Here is a 21,049-nt window from a genome sequence, read left to right on the forward strand (position 1 = left end):
TATTTGCTTTTTTGTTGTTGGCTCACTTGTCACAGCACTGTCATTGTGAATTTACTTTTATTCGGTTTTATTTAGTATTTAATTATAAGCCTTTGTCACTTTTAGTCAGTATAGAAAATATTATTATTTTGCTGCTCTCAAATTGTTATTATACAATTCTATTCGACTATATTTTTGCATTTTATTATTTGATTTGTTCGTTTTAAGTTTTTTTTTTACAATCGTAGTAGTGCGCTTTTGTGTGTATTGATTGGTTTTGAAAAACTAATCGAATTCATTAAATGTGGGATTCTAAAAATAAAATACAAGTAGGATATGAAGCGTATTAACTGAAACTCAATTGAAATACCGTTCATCTGAACTTTTTTAATAGAACAATTCTATAATGTGTGTTTTTCGAAGTGTTTTTACATATATATACAATTATTTAGTAAATCAGTTATTTAACTCTTATGGCGTTGTAAGAATATTTTACATGTATTCTTGTTCCTTAGGTAATCCTAATTCCTAGTCCTATTTCCACAATATCTTCGGTCTGTACACTTCTTCTCGGCAAACACTTCTAACAATATGTTAAATTGTGTCAATTAACTGAGTCAATTAATATATAAAAAAGTGTTTTGGTTTCTCATTTGGCTTGTGATGACAGTGTGTATTACTTCTTGTAACATTGATTTTATATTATTTATTTTGATAATATTTCTTTAAACTACTAAAAACACAAATTTTCCGGTCCTTCGTCACGCTTAACTTGGTTGCACTCTTACATCAATTTGTTGTTCATTAAACACTAACTGGATCCCAATTAGTTTATTTTTCCCACTCACTTAAGATATTCCACAGAGTTGAATCAATTTTATATCAATTCTATATTTGAGTACTAATTGAGCAATTAGTTAATTGCTACATCTATGATAAATTGAGAGCAATGAGGTGCTAAATTACTTAATTACTCAGCTAGGAATTTTTGGATTGTCAAATTAAGAAAATTTTATTAGCAGCCAACAGAAAAAAGTATCCTGACAACTATTAATTGTTTATTAATTGTTCTATTTAAATAATGGTTCTACATATGACTGTCAATAGCACTTCGTACTGACAAGAACATTAGTTCACCGAGCATACAAATTTAAGAGAATCCCAACCTATATAAAGAAACATTCTAAGTAGTTAATTATCAAAAAATCCTTTAAGTTAAAGTTTTGAATAGTAACATAGAAAAGAAAAAAAGAGGATTTTTGTGAGAACAGAAATTTCGAAAAATATTTCATTTAACTTTCTAAAGCAATTAAAGAGTTGTCAGTTTTCTAATACTAAACATTGAAAATATTCCTTTGCACTTCATGTTTTTCGAAAATAATAATAATAATAACAATATTTAAAGTGATATTTTATATATAATAAATTTCTATATTGTACAATAATCTAATTCTTTTTCTTACAGAGCAACCCATACGCACTTAAAGAGGGCAACGCTGGCTCTGACATGTCTGCTTGGACGTCAGCTAGTCTACAGCCTACAACTGGCTATTATTCATACGATCCGATTGCCGCTTATGGGTAAGTAATCAGCAGCATTTATCTCTAATTATAAGTTACAAAAAACTGAAATATTATCAGCGTATTACTTATTTATAAATATACAATATATAAGTACAACAACCGAAATAAGACATAAATCTTAGGCACTTGAACGTAAACGCGATGACTTATGAGGTGTTGACAATATGTTGCATAGTATTTATGCTCATAAGTGGCTTATCAGTGAGCAAGCGACTTTCTTCTCATGACCTCGCTGCGGTTGTGGCGTGTGTCAGCTAACGGTTGTGGCAAGTGGGACACGCCATGAACTTGATTTATTACTTACTTACTGCCAAAACAGTATTCTCGGTTTTTGTTTGGGTATACGCGGTCAGGCGTTAAATGAAAGAGAGATTACCGACTTTTGTTGTTCAATTTAATACTCGAATTAAATATTAAATTGTTGTAGAGATTTGTTTCTTTATATTCAATTTAAAATAAACTCGCCAGCAGTGTGTGGGAAACACTTAAATATTGATATCATGTGGAAGTGAATGAATTTCTATTTTAACAAAAAGAAGGGAGACAACTCAACCGAATTCGCCGCTAGAGATTTTCTATTTGCCCGCAAGCCTCAGTCGACTGCTGCGTCCACTGTGAGCGAGTGCAACGAGCTTGTCTGCGGTTGTGTGCCACAAAAAATGGAGAAGAACACGCGCACAATAACATAGCAACAACAATAAGAGCAACTTTATCTATGAACCCAACTAAATCCCTCGCGTACACTCGTTGTCTGCGGCATTCAACAAGTGTCTGTCTATTTCGCTGCTTCAATATCCTGTCGCCCACATCCGACCATTTCAGCTCCTTTCGTTGGTATCAGCAATATGTTTTCATTTTCCGTACTGGCTATTACAGTTCTTCTTTTTTTATTTCACGCGTTTAGTTATTGGTTATTTGTGTTTGTCGTGATTGTTTTTGTTTTTCGAATGGGCCACTTAAAATTATCGAAAGATTTAAATTCGTTGTGCGTTCAGCCGTGGTTGAAAAGCTTTTATATGGCCAGCTGTCACTTTCAAGGATTTTCACTGTTAATTTTCACGCTAAAGCCGCTAAAGTTCGTGCGATTTGGAAAGTTTTTCCGCATTTTGCGTTTAGTGGTTTTAAAATTAAATAATTGGTTTAAAGATTTAAAAGATTTGTATTGGAAAACTTCTATTTAACTGTGGAAAACAAATCCAATAGAATTAACTTTTGCAATGCTTAAGTCTACAGATTTTATTTATTTATTTAAATTCAAATTATTTATTTCGTAGAAATGTTCTCTATGTTCTAAGTATTGAAACTCACAAAAGAATTTTCTAAAATTTTTATGAAATTATCATTAAAAAAGCATTATTAAAGCTATTATTTGATTGTTGAAAACTTTTAAAGCATTGTATCACCAACCTTTCGTATTTTAACAAAAATTTAATATATAATACAAAGTGAGTATCGCATACTTCGATACAATAAAAGCACTATTTATATTTGGGAACCAAAAAGTGAATTTAAAAAGCGATCAAACTGTTTAAAATCAATATAACGTGATTATTGGTTATTGTTGTTATTGTAGCCACAATAAACATTCCGCACAAGCTGTGAGGAATATAGAGGAGTTGACAGCGGAATAAAAATCAGGGTGCAATTACTTAGACACAACTGTCGTGGTAAAACGGTCAAAGAAAAATTGTAACCATTAATATTTTAAATAATGAAGAGTTCACATTTGAAAAGTTTATTGATCTCTGAATTTCTGGTAAATTCTCCTTAATATTGTTCATATGAATAACAAAGATATTTAATTTCTTCAACAAAACTGTTGGACTTTTGAGGACTTCATGAAAAAAATAAAGGATCACAAAATCATATGCCGAAAACAGTTGGCGCTTTCTACTGAGTGGATGAATCTGAGTGCGGTATTGAGTTTGAGAGACGTATTTATTATTCAGTTCATAAAAGGATTAAATATATAATTCAGTAGTATCGCAATATGTCCAGTATGCGATGTCTGACTCATAAAAAGTTATAGAGAGAAAGAAAGTCATAACTCAAGATTGCATATCGAAAGTTCCTAGGTGGTATAATTTGAGACAAACAAAAGTCATTCGAGATAAAAGTATAAGCCGTAATATATAGGAATCCTATTAATTTTTGCCTAAAAATCACCCAAAGTTATCCATTACGTAGTTTGAGCTTAGAACATGGCGACAAATATTTGTTAGAGAACGCAGATATTTCTTTATTTTTGATTAAAAAACGAATTTAAATTTTATAATTATTAATGAAATAAAAATAAAATATGGATTGCAATCTTCCCCCTTGTAAAGCAAACAAAGTGTGTCTCTTTGATAGCTATAAACGTGGTACCCTGTTAGTATAAAGTCCTTAAGTGTCATAAAGTCCTTAAGTGATCACACAATCTATTGATCTCATCAAACTACTACTATCTATATATTCAACTATCGTTCAATAAACACGACAAATGTTTGCTAACATCAATGATCCGCGTACTATTCGTAAAGATAATAAGAGAATAGACACAAAAGAACCGATAAACTATATTTCTTATAAGCCCAATAATGGCAATAACTTCATTTTGCTCATTCTTAGTGTATCAGTGATTGCGTTAATGAATGCTTATGGATTAAAAGCACTTACAGACTTACAGATATGGCATCAAAGCGCTTAGATAAATACCGCCAATAACACTTATACATATCAACGTTGATTAGCTAAGCTAAACTGCAATTCCATTCCGAAACCATATTCAAGTCAAATCAATTACTGTACCAAAGTGTCTCCTCCGGTGCAGATAACAAAGTTACTCAACCAAAAGCTGAGGCGAGCGGACGAAGCTCGTACGAAGTCCGGAATGGTGGTGAAGGTGGTGCTGGTGATTGAGACGGTGCTGAAGGCTATGACTGCAATGACAGTATTACCGGCTCAATCAACATTCCAACTGACAATTAGTTGCTCATATTGTTGTTGTTGTTTTTTGTTTTTGTTTTTCTTCTAAATTTCTAAGTTTGCTAAGTGTGTTTGTGAGCTTGTTTAGTAGAGCGTTGATTACACTGTTGACGTTATCGTGGCGATTGTTAGCTGGTTGTTGTTGTTGTTGCTCGGTTGTGCGGTTGACGCTTTGGCAATATTTACAAATTGCATACTCGATAGCGCTTTGAGGTGCAGCCGACACTTAATTGCCGCCACTCGACACGAGTAAATCATTCGAGCCTTTATTTACATATAAACTTGTATGATTTATATATATATTTCAACTTGCAATAATTGACCGTTACAAATTAGCGAATTAATACTAGAGTTTGGAAAACCACTTTGAAGGCGTTGAAGCTTAGTGCAGGAAAACATTAAACTGATTGTAATCTTGTTAAGCTTAATTTTTCGTTTCTAATGTAATAAATCAAATAAATTTGCCAATTACACATACTAACTGTTTATTAATTTACTTTTTTCAGTTACGGCTCCAGTTATGACTTGGCGGCACGTCGCAAGAATGCCACACGTGAGTCCACAGCTACGCTGAAAGCTTGGCTTAGTGAGCACAAGAAGAATCCCTACCCTACCAAAGGTGAGAAGATTATGTTAGCCATCATTACGAAGATGACGCTGACACAGGTCTCCACTTGGTTCGCGAACGCGCGCCGTCGTCTTAAGAAGGAGAATAAAATGACTTGGGAACCAAAGAATAAAACCGATGATGATGATGAAGCAATGCTGTCGGACGATGAGAAGGAAAAAGATGCTGATGAGGTTGATAAGCTGAGCAGCGGTGCTGCTGGTGCTGCAGACGTCGTTGGGGGCGTTTACGGCGGTGCCGCAATGAGTGGCAGTGACTTGCGAAAAGGTGAGTTGGAGAACTACATACATTTTTAAATATTTACTATTCGAAAGCAGTTACTTATAAAAAAGCGAGTTTTTGTTGATTAGTAGTATCCTGTAATCTTGAACAGTTAACTTAACTTAATTCAAGCCTTTAACAATTGTAAATTAGAGTTTCCTTTTAATTGGCTCACTGCCCTATGTCAACTTCAGACACGCTATTTTGTTATTGTTATTGCTTGTTTGAGAAAACACTCATCCGTTGATTTCCACTTTGGCATCGCTTATGCTTACACTCTGTTTCTTAAGGTCGTTTCCTTACACTAAGTACTTAAGCAGCATAAAGTGATGACCGCACTCCTTTTGGTCCGTCGAGTGAGGGTTGCTGGCCTTTATTTCACTTAAATTGAGGGTGGTGCAAAAAGTATTGGAGATTAAAGAACTCTCAAACAGTCCAAAGAGTGTTTCCAGAAGCCCCTAAAGTTTCAAGGCAGTAGTTTCAGATTTAAAAGCACACGGGTTCCTTGTCTCTTCACCAGTGACCAGTCAGAATCGTCAAAAAAGTGTTGGTGTTAGTAGTGGAGGAACTGACGGTAGTTCCTTTTATTAATGTCTGAAACTCGTTCCCAAGAAACAAAATCTAAGGCTTGTGTTAAACGCGGTTTGTGGAAGCCAACTATAAAGCTCAAAGATCGTTGGGGAGATACTTGAGTAAAGCTTTTAAATGTTAAAACTACTTAATTTATTACAATCCTTTTTGAATCCTTTTTTTCTAAATAATTAACTAAGCTATCTTCATATCGACAATAGTTAGGTTATGAGAAAAAGCCTCGACATAAGTATTCCTATTTTAATATTAATTTTCAAACATTTTCGTGCCACCCTTATAAGGGAAACAATGCAACGAAACCCTCACAAGTTTCACTTGCCAAAATCACTGCTTGCTCCAGCAAAGCGCAACAAAGCGTTTACGAGCTCAAGCATTGGCAGCATTGTCAGCAATGGGGTTGGGCCATTTGGCAGGCGGCTCCTTCACTTTAAGTGATATTTATGTGGCGCGACATTTCACATCCCCACTATTGCCCTTTTCTACTTGTTCTTACTCGCACTAACTGCCACTGGAGTGTTGTTATTGTTTTCCATGCTTACACACATACCTATGTTGTTGTTGTTGTTAACTTTATCTATGACATTGACTATTATACAACTGAGCCGTCGGCTGGTCGACGGCGGCCGGAAATGGCTGGCATATGGCTGCCATTGACTTAAGGGCTGCACAGTGGGCTGTGTGCAACAACGCCTTTAAGTGGCCTCGGTGAATTCTGCGACTTTTACCAAATTAAGTTAACTTCAAGACAAGACAGACAACAACAAGCAAAGTAAATATAAGTGAATTGTTAAATTGCCGCATGGATGGGGTGAAGGGGTGGACACAAAGCAGCGGAAGATGAAATATTTTGTAGTTGAAAGCTGTGGCAATGCGTGGGCTGAGCGCTTCAACGCCCACGGAAATGGTTGCACAAAGCAGGGTTAGCTACTTTTTTCGCTCTATACGGAGGGTTGCTGTCGCTTTTGTTATTGTTGTAGTTGTACCTTAACTGTTGCGAACTATTGTGGTGTGATTGTGTGCGAGTTAGTAGCGATTTCCACACTCAATTCGCAAACAAATTGAAATTAAATTAATTTGAATATTTCTCTCCTAACCTCTTTTGCAGATGACCCCGTTGTGAAATCGGAATTACTGGGGAAGGAAGACAAAATGGATGGTTGCACAATGGATGAACCGAAATTCGGCGATATACCCACTCTACGCAATATGAGTGGCGTCTACAACTCTCCATATGGACAGCATCCGAGCTATCATCCATACCAACAACAACAAACATCAGCTTACTACCAACAACAGCAGCAGCAGCAACAGCATGCAGTTAGCATGACTTATGGCACATCAAGCCATATTAGCGCAGCGGATGAGTATAACGCGTCAAAAAACCTGCTGCGTGCGGCGGACTGTGGTATACCGCTCCCAGCGAGCAAGCCCAAGATCTGGAGTTTGGCCGACACGGTCGCTTGCAAGACACCGCCACCTCCGCCGCCGCCGACGCTGGCCACATTGCAACCACCTATACAAATGGCAACCTATCAGCAGCAGCAGCAACAGCACTTACAGCAACAACAACAACATCAACAATCACTGTTGCAGAATCGCTCACAGTACTACCAACAAATGCCGACGCATTTGCAGCAGCTCAGTCAACTCAATCCACACAGCAGCAGCAGCAACACACAGCCAGCGCACAACAACAACAGCAGCAACAGCAACAATTCGACATCGCTGAGTATGATGAACGGTTACGTCGGCGCATTGCCTTATTCGCGCATACCTACGGCGTACGCGGCAACTGGCGCCAGCAGCAACAACAACAACAGCAGCGCACAATTTCTCAATCTCAGCTCCAGCAGTATCAGCAGCAGCAGCAGCCACAATGGCAGCAGCGGCAACAACAACAACCTCAACGGCAGTATTGGCAGTGGCAGCAGCAACAGTAGTGCCTCCACGCCACCTTCAATGACACAGGGGCCACCACTGCTAACAGCACAACAGTACCACCAGCTGCAGCAGCAACAACAGCAGCAACAACGTTTGGGTTTCAACGAAATACAGCCGGATACGCCGCCGCAAACGCCACCCAATATGAAGCTGGCGAGCAACGGTAGTGGTATTGTGTTGAATCAGTTGGCGCGCAGCGGCCTCATGGCGACGCCCACGAGCAGCGCGGCGGGCATGTGTTTCAACGGTGTTGCGGGGCAGCAAGCGGCGTACGGTGCGGTGCTGGGCTCCAGTGTTGGTATCAACTATGCGTTGGCAGCGGCACGTGCTGAGGGCTGAGTGGGGACGGGTTGAGCTGAATTAAATGATAACAGTAATTAGTTCACGCAACTCCTGTCATCCGTGGGACCATGTGCAACAACAAAAACAGGCAATAAATAAAAAATATATATGAACGAATTGAAATTCTCGTAGCAAAAAGCGCCGTACATTCGGACAGCGGAAGTAAGTGACGCTAGTTTTTTAAATTAGTTTTTCTTGTACAACAACAAAAATATCGCTGATCGCCGTAGTGTCAGCCGTCACAATTTAAACGCGCTAATTATTTTGCAATAAAAACGTAATTTGAGTAAGCGGCAATAAAAAGTGTTTATTGCATTTTGCGAGCGAGCGTGTTAAAAAGGTCGCATGCCGGCTGCGTAATAACACACGCGCGTGCGCGCAGTGAAACAAAAAAAAAAACGAAAAATAACACTATAAGTAAAAGAAAACAGTTAAAATAATAACTAAAGACTCAAGGCACGAACTCGCTGCTGCAGATACATGATAAATATGAAGAGGGTGGTCGCTTGTTGTTGCTCTTGTTATTGTACAATTAATAGTGCTTTATTAAACAGCAACAATAATCGCGAGTTTAGGTATACGCACAGCGCATTCGTCATACCCGCAGCGGGTTAACGACTCCTGGCACAGTAGCAGCCAGCAGTTGTGGTAGCAAAACGCAGCTGTAAGCATAACACTATCAGTGTAACAAGCGCGAAGGTGTTGTAAAAATAACAATTAAACCTTGATAAAAGTGCTTGTAAAGCTTATAAATTAAGATTAAAAGCACATTAAAAAATGGCAATTAAAAAGTGCTAAAAATAAACGCGCAAACAGCATATGAAGCATGAATTTGCAGATTGACGAAAGTATAGGGTGGTGCGCAAACAGGTTTAAAAAACTAAGTAATATTAAAAACAAAAATTTAAAAAATATATTATCCTAATAAAAATTTAAGATTTTTATATAAATAATTGCATAAAAAGAATTACATAAAAATAGTGAAAAGAACATGATTGGGTACTTATGTTCAATTCTAGTATTTGAACAATATCGAAGTTGAAAAGTTAACCTAATAGGCCACTAACCAGAGCTAAAACTCAAACTTGTAGGATCACCCTATATTTGTCGAAAGTTAATGAGCTGAACTCGCATTATATAGGAACAAAAGTGACCTTTTTCAAAATTTAAATGCTGTTCTTTATATTTAGATATATATTTTAAAATTTTTACTTTTAAAGTAAGATCTTAACTGTGACATTTTCAAAAAATGGACTTTTTTTTTAATTTTTGCATATTCGATTGTTAATAATCTCAAAAATATTCCGTGAAAGCGGTAAGGTCGTATCTTGGCAGCGTTCTAAAGAGCGACCGCTCGCAGGCATAAGCCGCCATAGTCGAAACTTTAAACGCTTTTTTCTCGAAACGACATTTCAACGAGAAATGTGCCGATAGACTTCAAATTTAAACTGAATGTTCTTGAATATAGTTACTATGCAATGACCTACGATCTTTTTGATTTGTGGAAAATTGTCAGTTTGTCATTAAAAAAAACTACAATTTTTTTTTACATAAAAAAACGACATTTTTTCAGAATTTTTTTTTTCATTTTTAATATTTTTCAAAAATCGTAGGTCATTTTATAGTTAATATCTTCAACTTTAATACCCTTTTTGAATTTTTTGTTTCAGCCATTCATTCGACCGCAATCATGTTAGCAATTGGGGAACTTTATTTTTGTACCTCCCAAAACAGCGTTATTTTTCAATATTTTTGTTAAAAAAAATCTTAAAATATAGCTGAAACTTATTATGTCCAAAAATTTCGAAAATTTCAATTGAGTACTTTCTTAAAAAAACGAATTCGCGAAAATCGCCTAATTTTTCATGGGTTACTCTGGTATAGCCCCTTAAAGCAAAAACACATTTTTTTCTTTTTTTTTGGAAAATATTGATAATATTTTATTTTGAAAAAAATTAAAAAAACTTTGCGATCTTAGCTTTCACGTTTTGAATATTTTTTAAAAATTTGCCTATTGCTGTGTTTTTTTAATTTTTTTTTTTTTAACTTTTTTAAGTGAACGTGTCCTTAGTGGCTATAAATTCCTAAATATTTTCAAAACAATTAAAAACTAAAATAAATTTCTACTTAGCAGAAAAAATATAAAAAAATGTGTTTGCGTACCACCCACTATGTAGACTCTATGTAAATAAAACCGTTCATAAGTACCAATTATGTATGCATCATAGAAAAAACATGAAAACTAAAAACAAATTATAGCAAATTATTAACACGTTTACATTCAATTTTCATCATTATTCGCACTGAAAAAATAATACAAAAGAAATAATTATTGCTCATAACCTATTTAATAACAGCAATAAACATTTTACAGAAATGAAAACTTTTGAACTAAATGCACATGAATATTACATACATATGTACATAATGTACATATAGACACATAATTTTGTTTTGCGGCAACCATAATTATAACAACACACGGGCTGCATATACACACACAAATCTATAACAATAAATATACTTGTATATGTATATATGTGCACATAACTGTACTACATTTGCAGCATACAACAAAAGCAAATTTATTAATTAAGACACTTGCCAATTAATTTGTTGTTTAACTTGTGTGTAATAATAACAAATAGCAATAACAACTACAACAAGTAAAATAATAATTATAGACATTATCACTTCGAATACATAAATAAACATATACATTGTAAATTAATTAATTTGGTAAATTATTTAAAGCGCAATACACACAAACACACAAAAATATAAAAGCAAGTCAAAATTCAGAATTATATAAATATAGAATTAAGTACATGTATATTATAATTATATGTTTCTTGTATATAACACATATATACATACTTACATACATAACTGCAATATTATTAAGTAAAAATTAAAATCTGTGATAAATATTACTATTGAAATGTAAAGAAAACCGCAAAATTCCTAAAAACTTAGGTTGCAATTGAATGTAAATAAGTTTAGCATAAGATAAGAAAAACAACAAAAACAACTAATATATGTATCTCGTAAAATTATACCGTAAATGTAATTATTGTTGATTCGCATAATTGATTAAAACTAATTAATTTCTAAGTACACCTATAATTCAAATTTAAATAAAGAAATCATATAAAACAATTAAAATTTGTTTTTTTTTTTATTTTTGCTGAATAATGACTTCAGCGTTGGAAGCAAATCTTTTTAGGAAATGAAAAAAAAAGGTTTGGGTGAGGCGATATTCTCACTGTTTTTATTTTGTAATAAATAAACAGACTCATCTGAAGGGCTGAGAAGTTCATATCGTTAAAAAACACAATTTTTTCTTTGTAATCAAATTTTTGACTTAATGTACGTGTTCTTGATTAAACGATACGCTGATTATAACTTCCAACTATCCAATAACATTTTTGAAATACGATTGGTCCTTTGCTTCAAAATAACAACCAGTCTCGACAATTTCTTTTTAACAACCATTCTCTTTAGACCTGAAGATGGGAAAATAGGAAAACTTCTTCTTCTTGACTGGGGTAGACAACGCTTACGCTTTCTTCTTGCTTTCTGGCCAACTGGAAACACCAAGTGAAAGCAGGTCACTTTCCACATTCCATCAGAGTAGAGGTCGTCCTCTTCCGCGGCTTCCTCCAGCGGGTACTGCATGGAACACTTTCAGAGCTGGAGTGTTTTTGTCCATTCGGACAACATGACCTTTTTATTCGCTGAACTATGTCAATGTCGTTGTACAACTCGTACAGCTCATCGTTCCTTCGTCTGCGGTATTAGCCGTTGCCAATGTTCTGAGGACCATAAATCTTCTGCAAAACCTTTCTCTCGAAAACTCCTAGTGTCGTCTCATCTGATGTTGACATCGTCCACGCTTCTGCACCATAAAGCAGGACGGGAATGATAAGCGACTTGTAGAGTTTGATTTTAGTTCGTCGAGAACTTTACTTTTCAATTGCCTATGCAGTCCAAAGTAGCACCTGTTGGGAAGAGTGGTTCTGCGTTGGATTTCGAGGCTGACGTTGTTCGTGTTGTTGACGCTTGTTCCCAGATATACGAAACTATCTACTACTTTAAAGTTATGGCTGTCAACAGTGACGTGGGAGCCAAGACGTTTGTTTGTTTGATGAAAGGAGATATTTTGCCTTGTTCTCATTCACCACTAGAACCATACGCTTCGCTTCCTTATCCAGTCTGGAAAAAGCAGAACAAACGGCGCGGTTGATGCTTCGCAAGATATCAATATCATCATTATACGCCTGTAACTATACACTCTTATAGAATATTGTTCCTTTTCTATTAGTTTTGCAGGGATACCAAATTCAGACATCACGGCATATAGGCAGCTTTAAAATCTATGAAAAAGAGGTGAGTATCGACTCTTCTCTCTTGGGTCTTTTCCAAGATTTGGCGCATGGTGAATATCTGGTCCATGTTGGATTTTCCAGCTATAAAGTCACCCTGATATTCTCCAATCAGTTCGTTCGTATGGTGGGGTTTAGTCTCTCACACAATACGCTCGACAGGACCTTGTAAGCGATATTGAGGAGACTTATGCGACGGTAATTGGCGCAGATTGTGGGGTCTCCCTTTTTATGGATTGGGCGGAGCACACTGAGCTTCCAATCGTCGGGCATGCTTTCTTCCGGCCACATTCTACAAAGAAGCTGATGCATGCACCTCATCAGTACTTCGCCGCTGTATTTGAATAGCTCGGTAATCCATCGATCCCCACCGCTTTGTTGTTATTCAAGCGGGTAATTGCTTTTCGAATTCCTTCATGGTTTTCAGTTCCAAAGTAAGATGGCTTTCAGTTAAAAATATTTTGGAAGGGTTTTCATCTCTTTATAGATTTGATTTAAATACAGAGATTTAATTTAAAATCAAATAAAATTTGTTTTAAAAGGGTTGTGGTTGAAATATCGGTTTACGGTTGAAAAGATTTTTGGGAAGTGTTGCAATATATGTATAATTTACTATTTAGTTAAATTGAATTAATTAAATAATATTGCCATCAAATTACCCTGGTTCAATAAATATGTCTATCAGCGATATGTCTGCTTTTAAAGATATAGTTGTTTGTGAACAGTGTTCATTACAATAGAGTCGGAATGTAGAACCTTGAATATAAACTCTCTCAGTAATCAAATTATGGAAAAGTATGTTCTTGATGTTTAAAAAAAGTTGGTATTCCAACAATTACATGAAACAGATTTCATCGCATTTGTTTATAACTTAAAATATTTTCTCTTCCATATAAAACATACTACACAAACAAACCACAAATCTCCACATATTAAGTGACTACATATCTGAATTATTATAATTAGTATGGAGTCAACAAGACTCACAGCTATTAATTAGGAAAAGCAAAAAATACGAATTCAAAGAAGAGCAACATAAGAAATCCCTCGAAAATCAAAAATCACACCAAAATACCAGGAAGGTTAAAAAGATCGTTTAGTCAGGCGCATAGCAATAATTTAACTGCGATCTAAATGCGGTTTCGTAGCACAGCAGTAGTCAGATTAGAGTGTTTCATATCAAATTATTATGCTATTATATAAATGTAAGGAGAGAAACAAAAAACACAAAAGAGAAAAATTAATCGCTTCGATTTTCTACTATTTTCTTGGGATCGGCGAGCGAAAGTCAATCGGCTAAACGGTGTGCGCAAGCGCAGCGGGCGCGTGAGAGATTCATGGGAGTTCCAAGCGGATCAAAATTTAACAATGCTGAGAAGTGGAGATAAATAGCCGAAGATATGTAGTTGTAATATGAATGGACATATTGCTGCTGCTGTGAAAATGCTCGGCTAAGAATGAAGGAATCGACGAACTAAATATCATTAATAGATGTGACCAAACTCATTGACGACGGCATAATAGGTTATTATGAAGTGGAACGCTGTTTCGTGCGATATTAATAGTAGCCATGGCAGTTAATCATTGCCGATTGCTACCTGCTGGACGGACACATGGGACGCGATATGAATTTTAGAGCGTCAAGCAGCGCAAATAACCCATTAAATGCCACAAAGGCCAACAATAAAAATTAAAAACGCATTCATTTAAGTGGCAAGTGGCCACTGAAAGCCACTGAAGAAGACTACACAGACACTGACTGAGGTTACAGAATCCATCAAGTGGCCCATACATATGTATGTATGCCTATAACGAACTGTGGAGGGGAGGTACTCGGAAAACCAGTAGCCGTTGCTTATGACAGTTGAAAAATGACAACTAATCAGTTTTAGCCTTTTTTGTTAGTACGTCTTTAGTAGAGAGCCACAAAAAATATTTCATTCTTCAATAAATTTTATGAAGCAGGCTTCCTCAGTATTGTTGTTGTTGTTTTGGAGTGTATGTGAACTACTGGCAGTTAAACCGAATTTTTATTCCTGAGAAAACTGCTCCATTGCTTATGGTCAAAGCGAAGAGATAACAAGCGGACGCTTGCAACTGGCTGTGGATGGACGTTGGACGATCGCTTGGCAAGGTTAATGTGTGCGGATAAGCTGGTGGAAAAAAATGATGACACAACTTATCACATTGTCGGGATCTTAACTCAATGGGCTCAATGCAATCATAATCATCATCGCGAGAAAATCAAGCAAATGCAGACAGGTAGAAAGGCAATGAGATGCCAGTGTAGAGTGGAGCGCAGAAGAGCCGGTAGTCGTTGCATCAATGGACAGTTGGAGTAGGCTGGACCGACAGGAGTCACACAGTGGTCATAAGTATTCACCTCATATCACACATTTCGGTGACTGCCGATTGTGTAGTGTCGGCGGTGGTGGCAAGCCGTTCGTTGCCTGTCGCGCTCTGTGCTGCCAAAGGAGCAAGTGTTTTTTTGTGCATACGATCGTCACACGCTCCTACCCGACCGCTATGCGCTATCGCACGTATGGTGAATATGTATGTATGTATGCATGTATGCCTGTAGTATCGCTATCATTCATCAACTGAAGCGGTGGCTCTTTCGCAGCGGTATGACTTCACCTGATGATCATTGAAAAAATTACCGTCATTAATAACAGAAAAAGTGGAAAAAAGTAAAAGAAGAAAGCGATACCTTCACACTGACATACAACAGTTACATACACACATACATACATACTAAAATTTTATTAACATTTCGATGTTTGTTTTGCCTTCGCCGTCGACTACTTTTTTAGCTGTATCGCTCATTTCGTCTGAAGTGTTTTTCATGTTCAACTCAGCGTTTCGCTGTTTGACTTTTTCGCCTTTTTCCATCATTCCTTTTTCATATTAATGTGTTTCAATTAATTATATGGGAGTGCGCGCACGGCTCAAGAAATGTCGAGTGTATTACAAGCACACTCTCCATGTATGTATATATATACCTATATGTATATGGCCGGCCTACTCAGCGTGCTATTTAACAAATTTTGTGACATTAGAAGAAAAGGATTAGTGGTAGCCATTCATCTGATATTTGTCACAATTGATTAAGGAGCCACAACAAGCACTTAAGTATTTGGTAATGGATTGAGAATTCTGTTTTTTGCTTTTCCCTTGAATTTTAATATCTACAAAATTTGCCTTTTGTAGAAATTCAATTAGCGTGAAGTGCTTTGACATATTTTTTGTCCAGTAACAATATTTTTTTGGAAGACATGATAAATTGCTTGTCATAAATAATTAGACAATTGGCGATATTTTTTAAATCGTGTAGAAAGTTTTTTATAGATAATGTTCAAAGACAAGTGAAGAGAGAAAGAAAAATCCTTTATTAATTAAATATAATATATTTTTTAACATATTAGTTAATAAATAATAAATATATAATAAATAAATTGTTGAAATATTTATTGTATTATATGTATACAGTATGGAAACAGGTTTCAAGTTTAATAAAATATGTATATCTTCCCTGCTAATCGTATTTTTAGCAGACTTTCAAAATCATAGTCAGGATACTTACAAATTCCAGTTCTTATTATTCAGCTCATAGCGTTGGCAAGATAGCTCTCGGAGAATTCTTCTTTATTCTTATATTTGAAAGATATATGTGGTAGGATGGTTCAACGGCATAAGGAATGTTGACGAGTAAGTCTACTTTTCTGAACTCTCTATTTTTAGTTTCAAGCTTCCATATCAACGAAAACCGTAGTTTTCAGGCATCGACTCCTGGTATTAAACAAGTCTTAGAATATTGTTTCTAAATTGTCTTTCAGGAAAGTAAGTATTTTGATTGACGGGCTTTACATAATTATTTTTTAAGAACGGTTTTAAATTAGGGCGAAAAGATACTCTTTAGGTGGTCCCAAGGTCTTTCTGTACGGAATTGTATTGTTGGAGACATTAGCAATTTCATGAGAGCAACAATTACTTTCCCTTGTAGTAGAGGTTAAAGCGGGGCACTTTTCGAATGCTACTCCAATATATCAGGCTGATGGTGTTACCTTCAAAACTTCTGCAAAATATACATGTGAATTATAAGAATGTGAACAGTCAATATCTGGATGTATCGATGTAAAGAGGTTACCGTCGTAATATAAAACTTTAGGAAAAGAGGTAGAGGTATTATTTCATAATTTATCAATCTTTATTAAGCCTCATTATGATCTGGAACAGTGCCAAATGAGATCATCTCGAAATTAACTTTTCGTTTTTCCGAGACTAAGGTCCAACCTATAATCTATATTAATTAAAGTGATGTGGAAAGTCGAGCTCGGGACGTTTGGTTGGAACTTAGTGGTTACTTCCGTAATGCAAAATATTAAATAAAGACATAATAAAATTAGTTAGCTAGAAGAAGAATCCTCACTAAACCTAATTGTGATCAATGTCAAAACCTAAAATTGAACAGTGATCAGTACACCTAAGAGGCATTCCAACGGGACCCGGGGACAAATTTCGTTTCACTTATAAATCTTTTAATATTTTATTTTTGTCCATATAATCATGACGTATTCGACGTATGGTTCGGTTAATGGTATTTACTTTCAGATCCCTCCAGTATGATTAGTCTAATTTTGTTTCTCTTCGCCTCAAGTTATGTGGATTTTATCGAAAGGCTTGTTGTGGTTTTGTGCAAGCTGGATCCTACTTTTGCTCGTTTCCGAATCGAGATGAAGAAGGTTTTTAGGTTTACTTTTCTGAAATATTTTATATGTATGTGGTATTATGTGACGCAAAAATTGTTGACATAATTCTAAAATGATATCGAGAATCTAGACGCTTCGCAAATAGTAATACTACATAAATTGATTGAAAGGTTGGCTATAAGTGCCATTTTATACGCCCTAATATAATGAAGTTCATCATAAATCCTGCTGAGTTGGATATCTTATAGAGCGAGTTTTCGTGTCATATCGATTAGGGAGATCGTTCCAAAATATAGGTTCAGTGCGTGTTGCAGTTAGGACAAAGCGTGATCTAAGGAATTAAGAATTCTTATGTGGTTTTACAGCAGTATTCAGTACATCTCAGTTCTTCAAAAAAATTGTGAGGGTTTGCCGTCGTACCAGACATTTAAAAACCAGCAAATGACATTTATTTTTAAAATAGATATACTAATTGTCAGAAAATAATTTTAAATTCGTCATATTGATAAATGCTGTTAGTTGTGTGGGTCTGTAGGCAGGCATTTTAAAAATACTTTGGTGATACTTTTTTGATTTTTAGTCGATACTAAATTTTCTAATTTTTAATTTCTTTTCACATTTACTATTACCATAAAAATGTTTATCTACATCTAAAAAATATATATTTATATCTAAACAGTGCCATGTCCGTCCATCAACCAACTCCATCAAATTCATCGCTCTCAATTGTTTATCGACCTAAAAGCCTAATTTATTTCCCACTATTTGACATTTGATGGGACACACTGAAGACATTATACACTAATGACAACAATGGCGATTACCAATCGATGGAATTCAGCAGTTGAAAAAACACCCACACACACACCCTCAATACAATTCTTCCTTGTATCACGAACAGCTCGAAGGCAACAACCCTTAGCAACATGTTGCACACTTGTCTGGCGTTGAGAGCGATTATCAATGAAGATCGCTGACTTTGATTGTCTGCGAGTGAATTGGTGGTGTCAATGATTTTTATTGCGCGTCTTCAATTCCAAAAACGTGTATTCCCATTGTAATTTGGTGAGCGAGGCGCCACAGTGAGACTGCATGAGTATATTATACATGAATGTGTGTGTGGCTGTGGCAGCGTAGCGTTGACATACAACTATCAAACACAAGAAAAAGGAAACAGCAAAGGATGAGTCAAATGACTACAATGCATCAGAAGAGTGATCTCCATCGATCGAGCGTGATTGTTGCAACAATTGGAGTGCATATTACATACTTGACTTCTGCTTGTGCGTCTTGTGTGTCAATTTGATGTGGAAACACCAAAACAGCTGTAATATTAGCTGTAATAGCTTAGCTGTTGTTCACGAAGAAAAATTTCTTTATAATCGCAGCGAACACAAACCTTCATTTTCACATTTTTCAAATTCATTTGTGGCTATTTTTGTATTCCCCACGCCCCAGCCTAATGTAAATTAAATTATGACATAAAATTCAGTGAAATATTTGGGCAAGATAATTGCGGTTGACAGCTTGTTGTGCTGCGCGTTTTGAAATTAGTTATAAGCGTGAAATATTAGCGCTAGTTTTCATTTTTTTTGAAGATTTATAAATGTATTAATTTTTTAGGGCCTACCAACTGTAGTTTCATCAGAAGGGGGACGGACAAACGAATTTTTGTTGCAACAGCCATAATTTGATTGATGCTTGCTGCAAGCACTTTTAGTCACTACATTTCATGTAAGTGCGGGCCTAAATATACCCAAAACAACATATATATGAAGACATTTTTGTCTAAACAAATTTAGAAAGCGCCCTAGCGCTTCTTCAGCTCTCCCCCCGGCCATCAATGTGTATTTATGAGTATCATTCACAGATGACTCGTACACACCATATGCCAAACATGATTCCACCGATACATAAATCATGTACGCTGTCTTCATTTCCCCGAGACTTTTGTTCAGGTGGGCGGTTGCTCAGCCAAACAACAACAGCAAAAAAGAAATTAAAAAATCTGTGTCTATTAAATAAAATAAAGTGAAATAAATATGAATTCAAAGCACAAACACTAATAAAAACCACTTGAGTTTTCAGAGTTACGTTCTTGCCTCCAACTCAACGGTCGCAAGTGGCGCACAGTTGGCGCTTTGGTCCAACTAGGCTGGCTCTCCACCATAATTAAAATTTTTAATCAATTGGCATTGTCGTTTTGTAGGCAGCATTTGGTGTTGTTGTTTTTTTTCATACCGCGCTGAAGATCACATTGTTTTGTTCGGTTTTCGACTGTTCGCCGGGCACTCGTTTATGCAAATCGCTGTGCGCCGCTGTGACAGCCCGGCTAACTAACTGCCTGTTGGCTGTGGTGATCACAGCTTGCGATTTGCCATTTGCATGCATTTGATGAGCTTTTGCTGTGCGTTGGTTGCACCAGCTAGCCAGCCATGTTGTTGTTCTTGTTACTTAGTTTACTTAGCATAAGGCCATCAGACAGCCTACTGTCCGCCAACAAAACATACGCCTGTCCGTCTGTGTACTGATCTGTTTGTGGATTTTGTTTCGTCAGTGTGCAACCTCCAATCGTAGCTCGTCCCAACAACAACAGCAACAGCAAGTTGCTGATTACAGTTCGCTGAGGTGGCGGTAGTTGACGGTGAAGTTGCTGTTGTTGTTGTGTGTGTGTATAGCGCGTTCGGTTGGCAATTCGATATCCCGCTAAGAATATGACTGCGCATAAGTCAAGTTAATTTTGCGTTGATTTATTTTGATGTTCGATCTGATCTTGTGTTGTACGTTTGCAGTTGCTGCAGCCGTTCAGACTCGGACTCACTACGCTTGTTTCAGTTTTCTGCGTTGTTTTTGTTGTTTTTTTTGCAACTCAATGTTCGATGAAAATCACAGCCAAGCACCAGGGTGTGCAACAGACGCTGCCCCCGCTGTTGCTGCTGCGGCTCCAGTGTTGTTGCAACATGCCACATGCGAGCTATACTCATGGTCTGCACATCGTTTGGAACATGCGTTCTCAATGAGGTGTTGAAGGCTGCTTAACACCATTATTTCTGCATACATTTGTCCTACCTAAAAAATATTATGAAAGCGCTAGAAATTATTTATGAATATTTCGCCATTTCTTCAGCCTGCTGCTGCTGCCTCAAACGCTGCTTTTAGTATTCTCGAGACAAACTCTTCTACTACTTTTTAGCACTTGGCCTCTAGTCGTTGTCTGTCATCGCTGTCAACGTGTTGTTTGTTTGGAAATTGTTGCAAATGCTGGTGTTGCTGTTGATGGTGGTGGTAGCGTTAATGTTGTTGTTGATTACGTCGTTGTTAGGGTTCGGGTTCACAACACCTCTCTATGCGCTTATACGCACACCTAAGTTGACCCTAATTTCTTGTCTTCATGCTGTTAGACAGGATCATAGATAGGCGCAGAAGAATTATGGCTTTGGGAGATCTAATAGACAGCAGTGGTAAATTGAGCGAAGACGCACAAAGGTTATGTCAGCATATGCAGAATAGTAAAATAGGAAGGCCAGCGATTAATTGCTAGAGAAGCTTTGTCGACTATTTACGCTCAATAAATCTTATTTAAGTGATTTAATAAATGATTTAAGAAACTTGCAAATGTACAGGGTGTGCCATTACTATATGTTGGACTATATGAAACTGTA

At 36.3% G+C, this 21,049-nt stretch overlaps 1 protein-coding gene across 1 annotated transcript in view; it reads left to right on the plus strand.

Annotated features, from left to right (window-relative positions):
* The window catches only part of LOC105221039 (homeobox protein caupolican), a 28,774-nt gene extending 18,084 nt beyond the window's left edge, over positions 1–10,690 (plus strand). Inside the window, exons 3-5 of the mRNA XM_011197686.3 lie at positions 1,445–1,560; positions 5,037–5,425; positions 7,116–10,690. Coding sequence (XP_011195988.2) covers positions 1,445–1,560; positions 5,037–5,425; positions 7,116–8,290 — 1,680 coding nt within the window. The 3' untranslated portion in view covers positions 8,291–10,690. The remainder of the gene's footprint in view (positions 1–1,444; positions 1,561–5,036; positions 5,426–7,115) is intronic.
* Positions 10,691–21,049: the final 10,359 nt, after the last annotated feature.

Source organism: Zeugodacus cucurbitae, chromosome 4 (assembly GCF_028554725.1).
Source record: "Zeugodacus cucurbitae isolate PBARC_wt_2022May chromosome 4, idZeuCucr1.2, whole genome shotgun sequence".
NCBI classification, from domain to species: Eukaryota; Metazoa; Arthropoda; class Insecta; order Diptera; family Tephritidae; genus Zeugodacus; species Zeugodacus cucurbitae.